The sequence below is a fragment of the Balaenoptera borealis genome, assembly GCF_965194805.1.
Source record: "Balaenoptera borealis genome assembly, chromosome: 10".
NCBI lineage: Eukaryota > Metazoa > Chordata > Mammalia > Artiodactyla > Balaenopteridae > Balaenoptera > Balaenoptera borealis.
This window is the reverse complement of record NC_138874.1, coordinates 64,287,295-64,309,342: the sequence shown is the minus strand read 5'-3', so window position 1 is coordinate 64,309,342 and position 22,048 is coordinate 64,287,295. Positions and strand designations below refer to the sequence as shown.

General features: G+C 49.6%; 1 protein-coding gene and 2 long non-coding RNA genes across 7 annotated transcripts in view; 2 read left to right on the top strand and 1 right to left on the bottom strand.

Moving 5' to 3' along the window:
* The window catches only part of LOC309635489, a 456,622-nt gene that overhangs the window by 413,921 nt on the left and 20,653 nt on the right, over nucleotides 1-22,048 (top strand). The window lies entirely within an intron of this gene.
* On the bottom strand, nucleotides 66-20,749 carry PRXL2A (peroxiredoxin like 2A). 5 transcript variants are annotated; one of them, XM_082406790.1, is made up of 6 exons: nucleotides 20,596-20,749; nucleotides 9,935-10,097; nucleotides 7,490-7,581; nucleotides 4,633-4,773; nucleotides 3,861-4,025; nucleotides 66-1,007 (listed from the first exon to the last, which is right to left on the bottom strand). In XM_082406790.1, exons 2-6 carry the CDS (start codon nucleotides 10,077-10,079, stop codon nucleotides 894-896), a joined length of 657 nt encoding a protein of 218 aa, XP_082262916.1. In that variant the 5' UTR covers nucleotides 10,080-10,097; nucleotides 20,596-20,749; the 3' UTR covers nucleotides 66-893. The 5 variants fall into 5 exon arrangements, with proteins under 5 accessions (XP_082262916.1, XP_082262912.1, XP_082262913.1 ...); XM_082406786.1 differs by having other exon boundaries at nucleotides 9,935-10,114; nucleotides 20,596-20,748; XM_082406787.1 differs by having other exon boundaries at nucleotides 9,935-10,114; nucleotides 20,545-20,719.
* Nucleotides 4,780-20,536, top strand: LOC309635481. The gene is made up of 3 exons (XR_014248849.1): nucleotides 4,780-5,591; nucleotides 11,437-11,539; nucleotides 15,385-20,536. It is a non-coding gene; the product is annotated as an uncharacterized lncRNA (long non-coding RNA).

The window sequence follows — 22,048 nt, the reverse complement described above, 5'->3', positions numbered from 1 at the left end:
ACATGCAGAATACTGATTTTTCATGTTCAGTGTCTTTGGCACCACTGATTTAATAAATTCAGCCATTATTGTGGTAAATATTTTTATTGTTAGTTTTGTCAGAAACATTTGTATATATGGGCAATTTCTGATGCCTAATTTTATTAGAGCCTAATTTTATTGATCATTTCTTCTAGAAAATCAAATCTCCAAGATTAGAATGGAAGACAATGAAAAAATAGATTTCACTTTATAGTTTACCTTTATCAAGCCATCCAAAGCACATCAGTTCTTTTATACGAGTATTACTTTAAAATAATATACTAAATCATAACAAACCAATGAACTAAGTTGCATTTCATCTTCTCTGTCCTTCTTCCTCCTCAGTCACCAAATTAGGCTAGAAAACCATCAATAGGAAAGCAGCTACCAATTTTAAATGCCAAGTCATTCCTCTAGGAAAGATAGCAAAATCACTAACATGAATGAATCATTAGCATGAATCATTCATTGAAAACACAAGCCAAAACCTTATACCCTTAATCTTCAAGTCAATCACCAACTTTTCTTAGATTTTTTAAAGACACGAAAATAATCATTTCAAATAACAGCTCTCAAACACCATATATGTTTGTAATGAGGTGTAGCAGTCAACTTTAAGCCTCAGATTTTCCAGGTTTTAGCTGAAATAAGCCTTATTAATTAGCTTTTTAGATTTTTATCAGTCTTGTTTGGGGGTTATTTTGCCTTATTAGGCCTAAACAGAGTACAATATTAAAATATGTTAATTGTCTATACTGAGAATATGGCATAAATGGGTTTCTAACTCCTTAGGGACAGCAGTGGAAACACAACACATCCCATGAACACAGGTGAGAGCCCTAGTTATCCCTGAGTTGGGCAGTTTCACACAATCATTTTTTCTCTGAGGCTGAAGTCTGTGGTTTGATCTTCCTAGCAGCTTCCAGAACAGAAACTAGGTTTACTTTGTCTCCAAATTCTTTTTCTCGGTGCTCCAGAAGAATGCCCTGAAAGGAAACAAGAGGGTACATCAGTCCTCACTCTGAGTCATTCATTCATGAGACAGACACTAAGCGCCAGCTGTCCATCAAGGCCCTTGCTTGGGCAGCAAGGAACAGAGATCTGAATCGGTCCCGGCTCTGCCCTTCAAGAGTTCAGTCTTTTGGGGAAGGTAGATCAGGGGAGGCTCCCTCGCAATATTTGGACCGTACAAGCAGCACTTCGGGAGCAGGAAGTCAGGAGTGATTAATATAACAGGGCGATCAAAGAAGGCTTCACAGGTGATAAAGCATGTCTACAGGTAGAGATGTACGTAAAAGAACATTCCAGGCAGAAAGAACAGAATGAGCTTGCACAGAAAAGCCTGAAGTTGTGGAAGTAGAGCTCAGAGGTCAGACCTTGACAGGCACTAAGTGAACACCTGAAAGGGGAGACGCTATCTTTAGTTTTCCAACGAAACTGGAGGCCACTCACTTCTGATACCGTGAAGCAAAATGCACTAAGACATACTACACCCCAAAATACCCTACAGTTGTAAAAAAGATAAAATGTGTTTGAGATCAGCATCAAGGAGTCCTTGTTAAAGGGTTCTTTGAGAGGTGACAAATTAAATTCAAATTGAGTTTAAAAAATAAACATTTATAAACATGTTCTTTGTACCATTATTCATAAAGACTTTAAAAAAAAAAAGTGCCACCACGCTGTGGTGACTACAGGGAAGCAGATCAGGAAACTATATTTACTTGCTCATTAGAGCGGTTTGCAGACATTAAAAACACTGAGGAAGAACATATGATGACATGGGGAAATGCTCATGACATGCTGTTAAATGGAAAAAGAACATCTAGTTTAGTAAGGTACCGTTTTCTAAAACCACAAAAGGCCGGTCAGCTCAGCTCTGTCCAAAGAGGTTGTCCCTGGTAGCTGAGCTTATAGAATGGCTCTCCCCACCTTCTCCGTTTTCAAATTTCCTATGTTGAAAACACACTGCTTCTTTAAAGATAAGTATGCTTTAAAGATTATTATTACAAAGGAAATCTCTACTGAGTGGCACCTGGCACAGTGGGACTGCAAAAACTCTGCTGTCAAGAAACACGGAGGTAAGCCCTGAGGCCAGGCCAGCCTGGTCAACCTTCCACCACGAAGGAAGAAGGCAGGAGCTCCGGGGAGCACCAACAAAGTCAAACAACACCCCAGGAGCGAGCCAGCCAGGCTTGGGCAGCCCGTGAGCACCAGGTGAGTCACTGCCAGGCAAGAGGAGGCTGGCAGGTGAGCCAAGCCCTTCCCCGGGGGCTGAGGAAAGGCAGAGATAGGAAGGGGAAGGAATCCCAGGGGCCTGGAGTGGGAAGAGGCTGAGGGATCCTGAGGAAGTGGCCTGCCCAAGTGCAAGGGTACCTGGAAGGGGTCTTTGGGAACCACCTCCAAAGAGGGGCTATGGGCAAGGGAAGGGCAGGGTCTCTGGAGCAGGACAGATCGGAGTTCCTGAGTTTTATTTCCTTTGCACCACATACTAGCTGCTTATCTTTGGCTGAGTTATTTCACAGGCCCATTTCCTTAAGTGTAGATGGGAATAAAAATACCGACCATGCCAGAATGGTTGCAGAGAAGATATGAGATCATGTATATGAGCATCTGGCACAAGGCAGGCACTCACTGGCAGCCATTATCACTAAGACATTTTGATACATCACCAGAAAGTTAGCAAACAGGTTTATGTTATATCAGACACCAATTCATGCTAGATTCTCACACAGACAAGCAACTGCAGATACCAAGGTTTAAAAGGAAGAGATTCGAAATACAGCTTAAAATTGAAGGCTTTCTAGTCCCACCAGCTTTCCTCCCCAACTGGGGAAAGTATGCAGTTATCGTTGTCAGTAGTGAGTTCCACCATGCAGACCAACCCTGTCTTCTTTTTTTTTTTTTTGGCCGCACCATGCGGCTTTTGGGATCTTAGTTCCCCGAGCAGGGATCGAACCCGTGCCCCCTGCAGTGGAAGCGCCGAGTCCTAACCACTGGACCGCCAGGGAATTCCAACCCTGTCTTTTTACAGACAAGCTCAAAGGTTAATGTCACGCCCAAAGTTGGCGAGACGAGCCTAGAAATCAGACCACTGGGTCTTCCTGCCAGGCCCTTGAGCCTGTCCCTTCTCTGTGCCCACCCGGCCTCTGCTGGCACTGCCCCGAGTCTGACGTGGAGCATCCACCCACCCGCCTCCTGAGCCCACAGAGACCTCCCTCATCTCTCCACACCTTCCCTTAAGCCCCCGTGCTGACTCTGGATCCCCGCAGCCAGGGCCTGAAATAGAGAGCGCAGAGAAGTCTGCTGCCCCTCCGGAGACAGCCAGGCCACCAGGACCCCCGCAGGGAAAGCACCGCCCACCACAGCTCCCTGCTGCTCCCCCAACGAGGTCGCTTTCCTTCCTTCTCTCCTCTTCACTTTACTGTCCATCCTCGATGACAGGGAACCCTGCAAGGGAGTAAATTCTTCACAGAATAAAGACTCTGCTTTTGTTCTAGTGCAGAAAACAGAACGTGACATCAGGAAACCCGGGTCCAGGCTCCTGAAGTGCCACTGAGGAGCCGTCCTCCTTGGTGCGGTCACTCGCTCCCTCACAAGTTATTTACCTGCAGGACTCAGACTGTGTCGTGATGTTACTGTGACGAGGGAGGGGGTCATGTGTGAGGGGCCGAGAGAGCAGGCGTGCAATAAACGATCATTTCCCTCCCTTCCCCTTCTTCGTGCTCCCTGGCTTTCTGGAAGGAAGGCTGGGAGACTCCGAGTAGGGAAAGCCACCCTCCCACCCGACACATCGGGGTCTCATGCTCACAGACCCACGAGTGAACACACTAGGAATTTACCTGCTTTCCTGGTCCCACCACAAAAACTCCCCCAAGGATGAAGCCCTCGCCTTCCAGGTTTCCGGAAAAGCCTCCGCTCCGGGCCCGGAAGAAGTTGTACCAGACGCCCAGACGGACAAATCCCATGAACATCATCTTGCGCCTTTCGGGACCATAGAACTTCTTCTGTAGGAGCGAGGGAGACAGACCCCGTGTGAGTAGCCCATATGCCTGCCTCCCCCGGGGAGAAAAGTTCCCAGCAGGGCATCTGCTTTCAGACAAAGACCCAAAGGCTGCTGGTTCCGGTCCTCCCCCACCCGACACGCACAGCTGCCACCCAGGAGCGCTCGCAACTGCCCGAGCTCAGCAGGACCCTGCAGCCTGCCACCCTGACTCTCATCTCTTGCTACGGACGTACAGGGTTCTTGGGCCTGACGGAGTGATAACAGTCCTACATTCTGTAGAGGTTAGTAGAGGGGACAGAACTATGGCTGCAGTGAATTAAGGGACAGGGGCTTGGGCTGGGCACCCCCCTGCAGCGCAGGGGAAACCGGTGGAGCTTTCAGCTATTTGCAAGGCTCCCATTCCCGGGTCACAAGTCAGGAAGGGCTCAAGTAATAACTGAAGGACAGCTCTGAGGTTTTTTTCACTCATGCTCTGCTCAGAGGGCTGGGGGCAGCTGAAAGGGAGGCCGACTCCAACTCCTGTCCAGACATGCTTTGGGCCACCGAACTCTCCACGCACGAGCGCAATCCCCAGCGGTCTGTGTCCCACAGGCTCACGGCACACGTACCTTTTCATCCAGGAAGATTTCTCCTTTGAAATAAGGCTGGAAGTCCTTCACTTCAGTCTTGACCTGCTCCTTTACCACTGCGTACAGGGGGATGCCCAGCTCGTCCAACTTGGGCTTCAGGGAGGACAGGTCTGCAGCCTCCTGCAGAAGACAGGAAAGGTCAGGGGCACGAACTCTCGAGGCTCTGCAGCCAACCAACACCCTCTTTCCTACAAGCCCAGAGCGTGGCTGGCACCGAATGCAGAAGAACAAAGGTGACAAAATGCCAAGAACAATTAAGGCCTGTGTAGACCAGCAAAAGACTGTCCCAGCTGGAGACGAGGCCTCAGGATAGAGTATCAGGTTCCCTCCTCAGCCCAGGTTCCTGTCCTCTCCGTGGAGGGAAGGAGAGGCTGGGCTCCTGTTATGGGTGTCCTAACCATGGCCTGGGGAGCATCCGATAAGTAAGAGCTTGCACCCAAACTCAGTCCTCCACTCCTAGCCACAGTGCTTCTCTCCTAATCTCCCAGCCCCTCCACTGCTCTAGAGCAAACTGGCACAAGGGCCTAGCAGTCGATCTCCATGCAGGCCATGTGAATAGCTGCCTCCACACCTCTGCTCAGCTGGCCCCCTCTCATTGTAATAACCTTCCTTCTTTCTCCAACTCAAATCCTACCCTCTAGAAAAGGATCCGTGTTCTAAAAAGTTCTCCCTGGCTAGCCCAGCCTGGAGTGAAGGCCTGATTCTCTGTGTATATCCAATCTTTCCTGCTTGGCGACTTTTTCTGTACTGAGTCCACTGGGTCCCACTAAGTTGAGCTTTGTCCCTTAAGTTCCCAAATGTGTCTCAGAGTCAGAAACTGCCTTCCATTTCTTGTATCCCTCAGTGCCTAGCACATGGCTGGATATGCAGAAGGTACTAGGTACCAGGAGGAAAGATTCCAGGTGAAGGTGGACAGTGGGGAGCCCGCAGCTGAGCTGGTAAGTATGGACATCGCTGATTCTCAGGAACTGCGGGCTAGATGGAAAGATGAAACTCACACATCAGGGTAGAGCTTCGATGTTAAGAACAAACTCCTTTTTCACATTTGGTGTCAGAATTAAAGAAACAGCAGGAAATCCTTTCAGAAGCAGCCTACTTGCCTCCAATACATTGCTATATGGTGGCAACTGCATTTAATTTGTCATTTATTTTCTAGAACAACAACAACAAAAGGATAGCTAATGAAGCAGAATTCATTACAATGCATTTGTCAAGAGGTTCAGTGAGTGGCAAACTCTGCCCAAGAGCAGAGAGGACTACAGGTCTGATGTGGTCAAAGACCACCTGTGTGTGAGAGTAAAGGTTTTACTCACTTTCCCTGGGCTTTACTCAGAAAAAGTGTGAAGTGGAAACTGAGTCACATGCCTCCCCCCTCAAAATAACTTTGCCTGCCATCCAACCATCCTTTTAGAAACATAAGTTTCCATAAAATGCTCTACCAGGGTACAGACCAGAGCCCAGAAAAACAGGTTGTAATTAGAGCAGTTGCTCCTGGAACCTTGGGGTTTAGCTGGCCTTGAGAAATCAAGTCACAACAGGCTTCCATGTTGGTATTTGGAGGCATCGGAGATTGGACTCAAAAGCCCTGAGTTTAAATGTCACCTCCTGTGGTAGGCAGAATAATACCTTCTAAGGATGGATGTCCACATCCTAATCCCAGGAACCCGTGAATATGTCTTGTTACATGGGAAGGGGGAATTAAGGCAGCAGATGAAATTTAGATTGCGAATCAGGTGATCTTAAAGGAGATTATCCTGTTTTATCTGGGTGGTCCCAATGTGGAATCACTAAGGTCCTTAAATGTGGGAGAGGAAAGCAGAAGAGTCAGTGTCATAGTGACACAATGTCAGAAAGACTTGGCCAGCTATTGCTGGCTTTAAAAATGGAAGAAGGGGGCATGAACCAAGGAAGGCAGATGGCCTCTAGAAGCTGGAAAAGACACAAATTATTTATCCCCTGGAGCCTCCAGAAGAATTACAGCCCTGCTGATACCTTTATTTTAGCTCAGTGAGACCCATTTCAGAATTCTGACCTTTAGAACTGTAAGAAAATGAATCTGTGTTATTTAAAGCCACTGAGTATGTGATCATGTGTTACAGCAGCAATAGGAAATTAATACACCCCCTACAGCAGTATGACGTTGTCACTACCTCTGTACCTCAATTTCCTCCTCTGTAAAATGAGAATAACAACAACAAGCTGTATTTTCCAGGGATGCAGTGGGGAACCAACGAGGTACCGGCGGAAAGTGCCCTGAATGTATAGTACAATAGTGCTATAATGTAAAGTAGGCAGATTCTCAGCCAGCGCAACCACACAAGAAGGGGAGAGCTCTGCAAGGCTGAAAGGAAATGCCTCAGGATGAGAGAGGACAGCCAGGGGAAGGAGGATGGCAACTCGGGCAGGACCAAGGCCATGACCTGGAAAGCAAAGTTTTCTCAAGAGCTGGAGTACTGTCGTTCCCAGTTCTCCCCCAGACAAAGCCGTGAACCTCAGAACCTGGGTCTTCTGTCACTGACTGTATGACCATGGATAGGTCAACAAACCATTCTTGTCCTCAGTTTACCTACGTGTAAAGTGACAAGGCTGGACCCTGGTCCAGGACACATACTACAAGAGTGAAAGGCCTTGGAATGCCAAAGGAAAGTCAAATATGTGGCTAACCCTAGAATATGGTGAGCTGTTAAATGAACAGAAACAGAGAATTAGGCACAAAACAAAACAAAACAAACCTAGAGTAAATAACATAATGGGCCACTGTTGGTCCTGGCTGGAAATGCCCCGGTCCCCACTTGCTAGGATCCCTTCCTCCAAACAGATCCTCAAATGCACTCACCTCTCGACAGAGGAAACAGCCTGGCCTCCGCACAGCCATAATCACAGCTCCATTATTTTCCCAGAGTGCCTTTGCTTTAAAAGTCATTGGTTCTGAGGAGAAGAAAAGGGAATTCAGTATCATTTCCTCTCAGCCTGGCCCCAACCTCTAAGCACCTCATAAACAGCACCAGGCCAAACAGAGGACCTGCAAAAGTATTTCACATGTGGGAAAAAGCAAACAGGAAACACGGACAGGGAATATTCATCTTTCCAAGGAAAATGAATCCAGTGTAAGAGTCCTACTATATAACCAGAAGGCCCCTCCCCCATAAAAATCTAGTTGTGAACTTGAACATCCCAAACTGGAACATTTCTGGAAAAATAGCATATTCCTTTGCTGGTCTCAATGGACCTTGTAACAATCCTTTAGGGCAGATACATGGCCAAAACTTGAACGAGATCCTGCGCTTTGGCCAAGAAAACCCCAACTCTTAAAAAAGTATTCAAAGAAATTAGGTCAAAAGAAATTAAAAACAAAAAAAATTTAACCTAAATATGTTAACTGCAACGTTATCCATAGGAGAGGGTAGAAGATGTCCAACAGGGAAATTCTATGGGTAGCAGAGTAGTGTAGCTCAAGCCCGGCTCCAGTCACACTGAGTCCGCATCTAGGTGTGACCCGGGGCAGGCTTATCTCCTCCCTGAACCTCCATTTCCCCATTTGTAAATGCAGATGCCTAGCAGCTCCACTCTGGGCCACAGGGAGTATTAAAAGATGGATATAAAAGTGCTCTCCAGGTAATACGGTGTTAGTGAGGGCTCAATAAGTACTATCCCTTATTACTTTAGCATTTCTCAGAGGAATCCATGTCCCTGTGGGATGTTATATAGGAAAAAAAGAAGGTGGGAGGGGACTGAAATCAAATGACACTGGGAAACTCTGGGTCGAACATAGCTAAATAGGACTCTCTCTGCAGGGCTTCTTAGTCCCTTACTGAGGGGTGACCTACATCATAAATCTGCAGTCACAGTGCCTGCCTTCCCTTGACAGGCTTCCTCACTTACTGAACAGACGCGATGGCCTCCCTTTGAGGGGCCAACCTGGAGACCTCCTAGTCAGTGAGCCCCAAACTGCACCAAACTCTCATGCCCACTGCACCCACACTATCGGCATGACCAAAATCCCCTGGGCTTCAGATCCAACGCCGAGAGCACAGAGAGGCGGCAGAGTCACCACGTGCGGCTCTCAGCCGTCCAGCAGGGACACCAGTGGGCTCCCCAGGAAGAGGCAGACAGGCAGGTCCATTCTAAAGGTGTGGCCCTGTGCTTCCCCGGGTGCTGTAGCTGCACCACAGGCGAGGCTGCCCATGCCTGTACCAGTAACGATCCAGGCACCTCATTTCAGTAAGCAAAGCCCTGTGCTGAGAACCAGGAACATGCAGTTGGACATAGTGTTTCTCAAATTTATTAGACTCAGGAGCTCCTGTTTTTGAAGATCCAGGAGCCTGGAATTCCTCAGAACACACTCTGGAAGGTTTGGTTGAGTAAACAGTGGTACAATATTACTAAATATTATGGAACGATTATTATTATATTTAGAGAGACAACATGAGAAAATGAAAAATGCTTTTGATAAGAAAAAACGAATACTCAGCCATAAAAAGAAATGAAACTGAGTTATTTGTAGTGAGGTAGATGGACCTAGAGTCTGTCATACAGAGTGAAGCAAGTCCGAAAGAGAAAAACAAATACCACATGCTAACACATATATACGGAATCTAAAAAAAAAAAGGTTCTGAAAAACCTAGCGGCAGGACAGGAATAAAGACGCAGATGTAGAGAATGGTTGAGGACATGGGGAGGGGGAAGGGTAAGATGGGACGAAGTGAGAGAGTGGCATGGACATATATACACTACCAAATGTAAAATAGATAGCTAGTGGGAAGCAGCCACATAGCACAGGGAGATCAGCTCGGTGCTTTGTGTCCACCTAGAGGGGTAGGATAGGGAGGGTGGGAGGGAGACGCAAGAGGAAGGGGATATGGGGATATATGTGTGTACGTATAGCTGATTCACTTTGTTATACAGCAGAAACTAACACACCATTGTACAGCGGTTATACTCCAATAACGATGTTAAAAAAAAAAAAAAGAAATAGATTTTATGTCTTAAAAAAAAAAGAAAAAGCTAAAATGTAAAAGATCAATGTACAAGTACACCAAGATCATAACTACATATTATTACGTGTACACCTGGGAAAATATGTGTGAAAATAAAAAAGATTATTGTGTTAGGGTAATGGAATTATCAGTAATTCTTAAAGCGTTAACTAAATTTTTCCTAATGTTATATTGCCTTTTCAATTAAAAAAAAAAAAAAGAACGACTTTAGAGAGAAAAAAACTAAGTAAGCCTGCATCCCAGCATCTTGGAAAAGTACTGACACCAGTGGGGTCACTGCTTACCCTTCTCCAGTGTTTTCAGGTCTATATCCTCCAGATACTCCAGCGTTGCTTTCTGGGGCTTGGCCAGAAATACGTCTGTGTTGGCCAGGATCAGTGCCAAGGCAGCAGCCCCTATGGCCCCCGCACCAATGGACCACATTCCCATGGTGAAGAAACTTGGATCCTGCAGGAAAGACATTTCTGGGGATTGAGAGAAAGGAAGAAGACGTTACTGCTCCCACAGGACAGCCGGAATCTGATCTCCCGGACAAGGCTCTGGCTGGGCAGCCAACCAGGGGACCAGAGGCAAAGGGAGGAGGCGCAGCAGTGTCAGAGATGGGACTGGACAAGGGCTGCCAACTGAGCGCCTGCCCACCTGCCGCTACAGGAGCCTGGGAATACAACACACACGGGAACACGGTTCCCGCCCCAGGGAGCTCACTAGCGGGTCAGCAGCCACTGACGGAGGCGACAGCCTCTCCTGCTGCCCCCTCTCCCTTTGCTCAAGGCTGTGGCCTCCCAGCTTGGTGGCGCTCCTCCAGGCTGTGTCACTGCCCTCCTCATCCATGTCTGCTCTCTTCCTTCACAGCCCAGGAGTGGCAGCTCCCACTTCCCTGGGGAGGGAGCAGCCTCTCTGTGTGATTAGATTACTTAGAGACCAATCACCCTGTTGTAACCCTACCCTTCCTCCTCGCTGTGAATCCCTCAGACGCAGAGACCAGGTCCTATTCATCCAGCCCCCAGACAGTGCCCAGCAGGGCCTCACTCGAAGTAGGCAGGCAATCTCAGTACATTTCTCCAACTGAGAATACCTTTATTTTCTACTCATTATACAAATAAAACAGGCTCACGGTGAAAACAAAACAAAAAACCAAAAAAGAAGCAATACATAAAACCACAGTTGACAAGAAAGCAAATATCCTCTCAACATCTACCACCTATTAAATTATACAGTTTAATAGAGATGGCCACTATTAGTCTGACATTTTTCCCCTGTGAACAGAATTATACAGATGTCTGTCCAGTGAACAGGTAGAGAGACTGAGAGAGTAGGCAACATGTACGAAAGAGCACGTTGCTGGGGTGTCTGCTTCAGAGGACTGGGCAACAGACAGTCTGCATTGGGCAGGGGGCTCTGTAGTTGAAATGGAGGTCCAGGCAGGTCCTATAGCATCCGGCCTCCTCCCCAGCTCATGCCTGGGGGCCTCGCCAAGGCTTCCTCTGGTTGGGAAGCCTTGTGCTTCTGAGTAGGAGCTCCTGGAAGCAGCCCACCCCTGTAACCGCAGCAAGTACCCCACCCAGCCTTCTTTTCTTGACAACCACTTACAATACCTATCTTTCCATCTGGCCCTCTCGCCATCCTAGGATCTGACTTACGCCGGAGCCTTCCTCCCTAAGTACCTGCACGACTCTATGTGCTCGGATCACTGGGTACCGACCTGGGGTGTGTGTCTATGTGTATGTGTGTGTGTGGCCCACCTGACCTCATCCCACCTAACCAAAGGCTTAATTCTCCCCTGCAGGACTTGACTCAGGAGAGGACCTCTCCAAAGGATTAAGCAAAGGCCCAGTAACTTGGCATGTCACTGCCAAGGGAGGGGGCTGTGAGGGATCCACTGCCATGAGGTAGGGTTGGGAGTAACTTGGTGGTGATAACTTTGCGAAGAAAAGGGTGGGCCAGACTAATGTTAAGGCCAGCCCGGGAAGTTCAGACTTGAGTTCAGAAATAAAAGAGAACTTTCAGACAGGGGGTGTGGAGTGTGTAATGGGAATGACCAAATGAAAATAGCCTTTAAGAAAGAGGAATTTGGCATCTGTACACTAGGGGAGAGGAAAAAGAAGGGGACTCTGTGTGTGTTGGGGGAGGAGGTGAGCTGGGAGAGAAGAGTTTCTTATAACCTCAAAATGTGCTCTCGTACGCTGGCAGCATTGGCATCGTGGAGAACTGCAGAATTTCCAGCCTTACCTCAGAACTAAGAAATCATAACCTGCATTTCCATCAGACACGGCAGGCAATTCACAGGCACATGAAAGTTTCAGAAGCATTGTCTTGGGACAAAGAATTCAGGTTTTGTGGTTGGTTGGCCATAAGCCACAGAACAAAGTACAGCCATGAGGGCAGGCTGGCCTTGGAGAGCTGGGCCTTCCTCAAGGGCCAGCTTCTGTTCCCTCAGCTCACTGTGTGAGGGCAGCCGCGGAGACAACGAGAGTCAAAAACCAGGGCACAACTCCACGCCTCTGCCCGGAGTGTCCTTCCTCATTCGCTCTATTCTGCGTGACTCAGACGCCTCTTCCAGGGGTCTTCTTGGATGCTCTGCCTACCCCCGTCCCCCAAGAGGGGATTATTCACCCCCACCTGTGTCCAAATCACACCATGATCCTTCTGATTTGGACTTGTTTTCAAGTTTTCTCTCTTTTGACTCTTCCTCAGTTTATCTCTGAATTCCCCCGTGCCCAGCACAGGGCCTGTTTGTGGTCCACAGTGGGCTCTCCATAAATGTGTGCCGAAATGAATTCAGTAGGATTGAGTGATGAAAATGATAACTTATGGAGGACCAAAGTGCTTGGGTGAAGCAGGAAAGAACGTTCCACAGGCCAGCTTCCAGTTCTTTTATGTGTCAAAGTTACACATTACTGCATTATAGTTCACAGAACAATCAGGAGGAAAACCAGAGCTCTCACCTGCCTGCTGTAAACAGGAGATTCCCCAGAGCCTGGAACAATTTCTGTACCTTGACGCACTTCCAAAACCTCCCTGGACTGCTGACATGTGTATATGATTAAGGCCCACATGGCACGGTCTCTGATCACAGATTTGCTAACATTTCTGCATCAGTTCGCAAAGGCCAGCTTACACCTACCCTCCAAAAGGACTCACTTCAATTCCTGGGACACATCAGAGCGTTGCAGGAAGGCCAGGGACCCTTCCAGTCAGCTCCACACCCTTCTAACACACCACTGGCTGCTTTTGGAGGCAAACAGCCTCCGGCTCCCCACTGCCCATCAACAGTCATCGAGCCTGTTTGCTCGCGAGCACAAGGGAATCAGACTCAAACAGACTGAACATTTATTTCCAAACATTTATTCAGCACTGACCTGTTTAATAAATGGCAGTTTGGGATGACATAAAACTAAATGATAAACAGTCCTCAAGGAGATACAGGCCTAGTACACAGATAACAGAAATTCAAGTGGAAAGGTATGAACACGGGGCTAAGGCAGTGCAGGGGTGAGAACCAGTTACGTCTGGTCTGGGCAGCCGTAGAAGCACCCAGAAGGAAATGGTTTTGGAGCAGGCATAGGGTTCAGATAGCAGGATGGAACAGCTAGGCCAGGCTTGGGCTCAATAAGCCTGGGAAACAGCGGGCTGGCTGGGGTGAACGTCCCAAAGGCGCCCGACACCCTACCTCAAGTTCACAAGCCGGAGCACAAGATGTGGGCTTCAGAAGCCCCAGGAGCATTGTTTAGCACCCCACCCCGCCTCCAGCTGTGATCCAGAAAGCATAAGCACAGAGTCACCCCTTTGGGAAGCTTGGCCCGAGACCTCAGGCCCCGCAGCACTAAGATGTGAGAGTATTATCAGCACCAGAGGTGAGAGGCTGGCCTCTCCATGAACACAGACTCCCAGCGGGCCTCTAGCAGCTGCCTCTTCTGCCGGTGGGAAGCAGGGAAACCTGACTTCCGGAAACACCTAGAGAGTGTATAGATCCGGCCTCTCAGCCAGGCCCCCCTGAGCTGCAAAGCAATTCCCATCCCAGCATGTCTTTGCAGCATGTGCCATGCAACCCGCTGGCTCTGAATCCTGCATCACAGCTATTCCCACCCACAAAAAAGGACTGGAGGTAGCAGGAAGCTTAACATCCACACGGAACAACGCATTTTCACACGGGCCTCTAAGGCTACCAACTGGAGAGAGAGAGAGAGGCCGGTAAACGAGCACTTACTTAGCGCCACCCGAAATGCGTGCCTTAATTTCACACAGTCGTATGATGCAGATAGTATCCTGTTATGCAGCTGACAACGCTGAAGTTCAGAGAAGTTCAGTACCTTTTCCAGTGTCACAGAGCCAGCAGGACAGTGCTGCATCCTGGACCCAGATCACTAGGACCCCAAAGCCTGTAGTCTTTCTACTACACAGGCCTCCCCACACGTTCAGTGGTGGGTTTCTGGAGGTCAAAGGGCATGATCCCTTTTGTCTTAAAGAGAATTTTAAATGAGCAACCTATTTTTTTTTTCATCATCACATACAGCCAAACCATGTTTACTCTAAAGGAAATGTACCGTGTGACAGATGTCCCTTCTCTTTCCTCCCCTCTCTATCCCCTTCTGTTAAGGAAAGGGTCAGTTTCTCTGAAAGATAATAGCAAGGCTGTTTACAGAAGAGCCAGCCGCCACCTGACACAGCCACAGTATTCGGTTCCCCACTGTGGCACTTATCTGATCTGGTCTCTCCCACAGAAGAATGTGAAGCGTGATAAGACCACAAAGAAACAACAGCTGGGGTGGCTCAGAGTGGCAGCGCTGGTCTGGGATAAGCGTCTCGGGGCAGGAGACCCGGCTGGGCTCCCTAGGCCCAGCTGGCTTGATCCCTCCCTCAGCCTCATTTTCCTCAACTCCAAAATGAGGGGGTTGGATGGCGTGAATGGCAAAGATTCTAAAGCACCCAGTGACATCGTGGGATTCTATCAAAAACAGCTCACTTCGGAGGCTGCACATTCTCGGTTCCTCATCACGACTCTACCCCACCCCACCCCCATTTCAATTTCCAGAGTGTTTCTTCCCCGCTGCCCAGAGCTTCACAAGGCACCTCCCCTCCCCGACACATGGTCCCTCATCCCCAACCTCAGGCACCAGGCACTCACCATCCGCAGTGCGCACACCCTGGCTTCTGCTGACCCACTGGGAGCAGGCAGCCGGGGAGGGCTGGAGGTGGGGCTCTGGAGTCCCGCCTATGGCCCTAAGCTCACTCCATTGGCAGGACCAGGCCACCCAGAAACCCTGGGGCTCCTTCAGCTGCTGATAGTCAATCTCCAGAAAACATCAATATGGACAGCTGCCAAGACCACCTAGCCCTTCAAAACGTTGAGCAAATGTTGAGTCATTTGCAGCCACGCAGATTATAACATTTATCAAGTGCCAACAGACTCCCTCTCTGCTTTCTGGGGCAGGCTAATGAAGCGAAGCCCTTAATGTGGCCCTTAACGCAGCCCAGGGGTCACACTAACTGAAATCAAAGGAAGATGTCCCTTTCTCCCTGGCCGCTTGTGTAACAGACAAACAAGCCTGACTCTGTAGTGGATCTATTCCTTTAGCTCTAACCCTTGTGCTCTGTGGCCTGCGCTTAGTCATGCTGGCTCTGCACCTTTGTAAAAGGATGTTTCCTGGCGCCTGAAATATACATGATAGCCCATTCTTGAGGCTTTGACCTTTAAAAAGTAGCAGAACAAAAAATAACAATTGTCTTGTTGGAGGTTTATAGGAACCCTGTGCCCAGACCTACACGGACAGCTGCAAGGACAAAGGATTCCTGCACCAAGAAGTATGCAACCACCAGCCACCTGCCTCCCCTTTCAGTATAAAAGCAGCTTGAATTTCTAACTCGGGTAAGATGGTTCTTTGGGACACGAGTCCATCATCTTCTCGGTCTGCTGGCTTTCCAAATAAAGTCGCTATTCCTTGCCCCAACACCTCCTCTCCCGATTTACTGGCATGCCGTGTGGCAAGCAGTATGAGTTTGGACTTGGTAACACTCGTGCAGCCTGCTCCCTTCCCCTGTCCTCCACCCCACACCACTGGGGCCCCTTAACCTGCTGTCTATTCTTCACCTCCCTCTGCCTTCCCTTCTTTTCCTGCCACTTCAAGATTCCTCTCAACCCACACTCCCTGCCTCAGTGACCTCACCTACGGCCAGCACTTCACCCACCACCTTGGTAGTGACTTCCAGGTTCCAAGTGCTGCTCCGGACTCAAAAGTTTCCACTTGGGGGTTCTATAGGTTGTCTCTGTTGCGTCATGACCAAAGCTGAGTCAGTTTCTCTTCCGGAGTTCTTTTTCCCTAGCTCAGTGAATGACACAAGCATGGAGCCAACTGCTCAAGCCAGAAACTGTGAGTTGCATTTTACTCTTTGTTCTCCCTCATCGCCCACAGGAAATCAGTCAGGAAGTTCCGACCATCCCATGACACGGGTTCGCTACCCATCCTCTTCTCAGCCTCACTGCTGCTGTCCACGGCAAAGCCCCTATTACTCTGTACCTGGCCTATCTCAGTAACTACAGAACTGAGCTCGGCTGGCTCCAGCCAGGTCCTCTTCAGCCTATTCTCCGTGCTGTAGCCAGAGCGATTGTCACACTCCCCCGGCCTGATCACATCCTTCCCTTGCGTTCAGACCCTCACTAGCTACAAACCTCTCAGCCCGCCGCCAGGGCCCTTGACAGCTCAGCTTCAGGCCACCATTCCGGCCTCACCCCTGGCCACTTCAGCACCCTCGTCAGATCACTTAATGGGCAAGGACTATGACATGTTTTGTTAGACCTCTGCACTGCTGCTTGTGTTGTTTCCGTTACCCAGAATGCCCTCCCCGCCCATGCCAACTAGGGAAAGGCCCAAGCACATGTAACACTTTCTCTCCGGAGCCTTTCCTGAAAGCCCCGACAACTGACTGCTCCCTCACCTCTGGTTAGATAGCAGGCATGTATGTGCAAACACACACATACCTTTGCACAATGCACAAGCAGATGGACTTAGTGAATTTAGTTATTTACGTGTCTGTCTACACAATATGGTGGAGCAATCTGAGGGCAGGGGCTGTTGTCTTACTCATTCCTGCAAATTCAGCATTTAACACAAATCTTGGCAACTAGTAGGCATTAAATCTCTGAATGAAATGATCTGAATTTTACTCTTGAAACTCCGCAGTGAGGCAGAGCTGGAACTAATTTGCAGCTGGTTTGACCTTAAAGAAACACTCAAGCCTGGGGCTTACGTGACCTTAGGTTGGGTCCTACCTCCACCGCTCATTGGCAGGGTGATCTGACACAAGCTATGAAGACACTCTGGGCCTGGGTCTCCTCACCTGTACAGAGGAGGGAACTAGAAAATCTACAAGTTCATCTCAGTTCTGACATCCAAAGACTCTGAAGTACTGCATGATTGCAACTCCAGGGTTCTGACATCCAGAAAGCCACGGGGACACCTGCCACTACTGCTCTCCTGCTGGGTGTGTACAGTCTCACCCTCTGCTTCCCCAGGCCTCATTCTACCTGTTCAAGGAGCTGCCTCTGGGCAGGAACTGATAAAGTCTTACTAAAACAAAGTATCAGCACTGGGTGGGTTAATTCATGCCTGAAACAAGTAGAGACAGCATCATATTCCAAACATTAAGGGTACACCTGCCCAGCCAAGCCCGACCCAGGGAATCCTCCCTCCTCAGAATGAGCTGGCTTGAGGCAGACACAGGGCAGAAGGAAGAAAGGGGTCCTGAGGGAGACAAAAGAAACTAGGAGTGTACATGGGCTTCCTTGTCTCAAGCCCTCAGTGAACGAGGCTGGAAAGGATGCTTCATCTTCTTTGCTTTGCTCTCCTCTGTTCCTTCAGAGCTCTAGTTCAGACCCTCCTTCACTGAGCAAAAGAAAAAACTAAGGCCCAGAGATGGGACCAGCTAGCCTCAGGTCACTTGCGGGGAGGACTGGTTAGTGGCTGTGCCGGGACTCAGGTCTCCCAACTCCCAGTCCATAGCTATTTATCCTGCATTGGACACTCCCGCATAGGCTGAAACAGTGTGGGATCAGAGCTCAGGAAGAGGGCCTGCAGGTCTTCAAGTCTGCTCACTGGCCTGAAGAAGGCTGAAAGCAAAACTGCTCCTGAACAGAGCCTGGGAAATCGGGTGGCTAGAGAGAGCACTAATCTTTCCCAAGCCCAGTGCTTTGTGAGCAGTTTATAATTCAAAGCCAAATGTTTTCTTAAGGGTCATGTTGCCCATTCTCAGCTGAGAAGCCACTCCATACCTCTCCTCCCCAGAGTAACAAGGTCCTGTCAATTCTGGATAGACAGCCTTGAAAATGGCAATTTAGCAGCCTCGTGACAAGGGCACCCAGGGCCCCACGAGCAGTAGGACATACATTCCCACCCACCCTTGTTGTCAAGCACCATGGAACTAGCCAGTTGCAAGGAGCTCTCACCTACTTGCCTCGGTCTCTGACTTCCTGCTTTGCTCCTTGGGGTGACTACTTAGCTCTTAAATGCCAGATTCAGAAAGTTCTGAGCAGATGCTGAATGTAGAACAAGAGGACTGGGAAACCTTGAGTCACTGCCAGTGTGAGGAATATGAGGGCTGGAAGAGGTCTTTTCCTCTGATCAGCTATCCTGAGGCTACAGAGCCCCACGCAAAATACCTGGCTATTCTGCCCCTTGCTTGCACAGCCTCCTGTCTGGGCTCAGTTATATGAGTGTGGGTGGAAGGCAAGGGAGATACCACAAAAGAAACTGGGATTCAGGACAAAAATCCTTGGTTCTCACTCTGATTATGAGAGGTCACCTCGTCCTTCTGAACCTCAGTGTCTTCTTAAAAAAGGGGCACTTTGAAGGGTTGTTGGGAAGACTATATAAGATCAATGAGGAACAAACTGTAAGGCAGAATTATCTTTCTCTTCTTTGCAGGGCTCAGATTCACTCATTCTCCTATGAGGGCAGGAGATCTGAAGCAGAACAGACACAAAACACTGAACAACTTCTTCAGCTGTGTCACTGCAGGCCTGCCTCCTGGGCGGAAGTCCTGGATCTGGAGGGAACCCTGGCTTTTCTCAGGCCCCTGTGGTCTAACTGCCACTCCACAATGCATACTCCATGCTGCCCTTTTGCAGCCTGCCAGAACCAGAGAAGGCAAATGGCCCTGCCCAGTTGTAATCTCCCTGTGTCAGAGGCCACTGGGCTCAGGGGTGAGCTGGTTCCCGCACAGTGTCTCCAGACAGTTCTTGCCACACACGCCTCAGCAGAAGGAGGTTTCGAGTGTCTCTGCTCGACAATTCACAAAAAGGCAAGTACCCAGCTGGCAGGAGAGCTGCCTTATTTCTGGGATACTAATAGAGCCTGGGGCTTTGAGCCTCAGAATTCCAGTCCTCACCAGACTTTCCAAGCACCATTTAAGTGACAGAAGCAGATAAGACAAAATAAGAAATGTCTTCATACCCCTCAGGAACAACGCATAAGATCGCAAATAAATGGCATGCCCTTATAAAGAACAGCAATACAGGAATGGCCACACCAAGAATAGCTCAAACCTAATTCAAATTCCTACAAGCTGTAAGAACCTGGACAAGGCACTGTTTTTGTATCAGTAAAACAGGAATGATTCCCAAATTACAAAATGTAATCTTAGACAGAGTTGTAAGAATCAAAGGATTAAATGTATACGTGGTGCTTTGTAAGCTGCCTTACGAAGAGTGACATATGTGAGGTGTAATTCTTACTCATTTCTAGATTAGTCAATGATTGCCCCTAAAATGTTGTTTGTACATGAGATGGAGAGTTTCTGATGACCTGGTATGTTCCAAGGAGACAGGGTTTCGGATCTCCAGGACTGGGCTGGAGCAGAAGCATCGGAGACTATACAAGCTGGCTCCCGGACAATGCTTTGCTAAATAAATCCCAAGTAATTATTTTCTGTTTTTAACCAACTGACAAGTTCAAAGGAAAATACATTTAAAAAAAAAAAAACAAAAAACCAAAAACTAAACTTGACGGTTAGAGAATTGGATTGTGGAAAGAGCCTCGTGTGGTAAGGAAAAGAGGCCCAGAGTCAGCTGGGACTGGACCCCAAGCCGGCTTCTGGCCCCCCGGAGGTGCTGCCTCCCCACGGCCCTGGCCAGGCTGGGCCTTAAACATCTTCTCCAACTGCTTTAGCTCCGATCCCTGCAACAACCTCGAGGAGAGACTGTCCGATCATCAGTCAAGTGCCTTGACTTTTCACTCCCAGACTTCAGCACAGTGTATTAAAACGTACGGCTGAGCTCTTTTCAAAGTTGCCAGGGGTTGTAACCTTTGGGTAAGGGAGGCAAAACAGGTGCCCCTGAGATGATGAAAAAAGCGAGAAATCGCGGCGCCATAAAACACAGGACCCTAAGCAGGCACAGGGCCCAAGATGACCAGGCTCTTGGCCTCCACCCGCACATCGCACATCGCCAGCTGGTCGGCCCGCCACCCACAGGCAACCCCGCAGGCCCATCCCGGGCTCGGCCCCGCAGAACAGACGCGCCAGGACAAAGCCCCTTTCTCAGTTCTTTGTCCCAACAATCCAGGCAGGCCGGTGCCATCAGCCTCTCTCAAAGCCTGGGGGCGGGGAAGAGGGGGGTTTCTCGGCCGGTCAGATCAGCGCCGGGTCCCGGCACCGGGTTTTCTGACCGCAAACGCTGGGTTTTTCCGCGGAGCGCGGGGCTCAGGGGCGGGAGGGGCGTCGTCCTCCGAGGGAGGTGGGGGCCGCCTCGATACCCGCAGGTGTGGCCGCGCCCTGCCGGCTCTGCAGCAGCTTCCCGCGGGCTCCGAAGCCGATCGTGGGGCGGACCTAACCAGCCCCGCATCCGGCCAACCCGCGCGCGCCGACCTGCCTCGTTCGCCTCTCCCTGCCTCAGTTTCCTCACCTGCCTTCGCGGACGTCACGTGCCCCGCAGAGCCCTGCGCGCCGCACTTACCGCTCGCGTTCCCCTGCCGCCCGCCTCCTCTCGCGCCCGACGCCCCGTGGCTGGCGGACGGATCACACTCCCCGGCCCCAGGGGTCCCAGAGGTGGCCCCAGCGCCTGCGCAGGTTCGCGCCTGCGTCTCCCCGCGCGCCACTCCCACGTGACCCGCCCCGCCCCCCGCCGTGGCTCAGTGCCAGCCCGGCTGTGGCGCTGTCGCCAGCTCGGAGCGCGCGTCCAACCCTATGCGGCTCTCGGGACCCGTTCGCATGCGGTCCCTGGTTCTCACAGCTCCAGCTGCTTTCAGTCCTTCACGAGTGGTGACCCTAGACTCCTGATTCATTGTCAGGGGCGCCTTCTGGAGCAAAAGGAGGCTCTCGACTGCCCTGCTGGGATCTGGAAGTCCTGTAGCCGAGGACAGTCCCCTTTCAGTCCTCAGCGAGTTTTTGAGCAGTTATTTTTTCACGGTTTTTTGGCATAGGGAGGGGGAATCTTTAGGACCGACACACTTTAGCAACAAATTCAGAATTGCCAGCCTCTGACCCCCCATCCCACATCCTCTTTCACCCCAAAATGCTGGCCATTGGGCAGAGCGTGGTGAGTGGAGGCCTGGAGCACTGGCTACTGGGATGTTGCCTGACTTCACAGATTCTGAAGTCAGGGTCTAGTTTGACCCACATGGTTCTTCCACTCATTCATTTACTCCTCATATGTTAAGTCTCCACACTGTTTTATAAAAAAAGGCAGTTGAGAGAACACCTTTTCAGAGACAGGAAGAATTGATTCACAATACAACACTTAGAGTAACACTGGGACAACTGATCGGTCACAGGGCAGTGTGCAATGAAATAGCAAAGTAGGGCTGCCACACCCACTGGTCAGAGGTAGCTGTCTGCCTGCAGTTTGGTCCCCTGAGTTCACTTGGCACCGCCTACTGGTGTACAAAGTCCAAAGGGTTCCCTGTCACCTTCCCGACCTCCCAGCCAGACTCCAAGCTCCTTGTAAATTTATGGGCCATTTAAGAGATCTCTCCTTCACCAGATTGTGAGTTCCTTTGCTCCATCTCTGGGAACCCAGAGCCTGGCCCAAGGCCAGCACGGAAGTACACAAGGGAAGTGCTGTGAAAGGATGTTTCTAAATTGAAGGTGAGAGGAATCAGTTTGAGTGATCATGCAGCCTTCTTGCAGGAGTAGGTGTTTGACTTGAAGGCCTGAAAATATTTGGTATAATTTGGTACAATGTGGGTGTAGTCATAAGAAGACAATTTACCCCCAGAGGGCCTTTCTCACTCCTGCTTAATTACCTTCTTACCCCGTGAAGGGGAGGGGGAAAAGGCTTATTCTATCCATCCTGAAATAGGATGTCTGGTCAACAGGGAGAAAGGTTGCAGGGGAAAAGGGCCACTTAGAACAAAACAGGAAGCCATTTCCCTTGGGTATGGGTCCCCGGAGACTGACCATTAATGCCA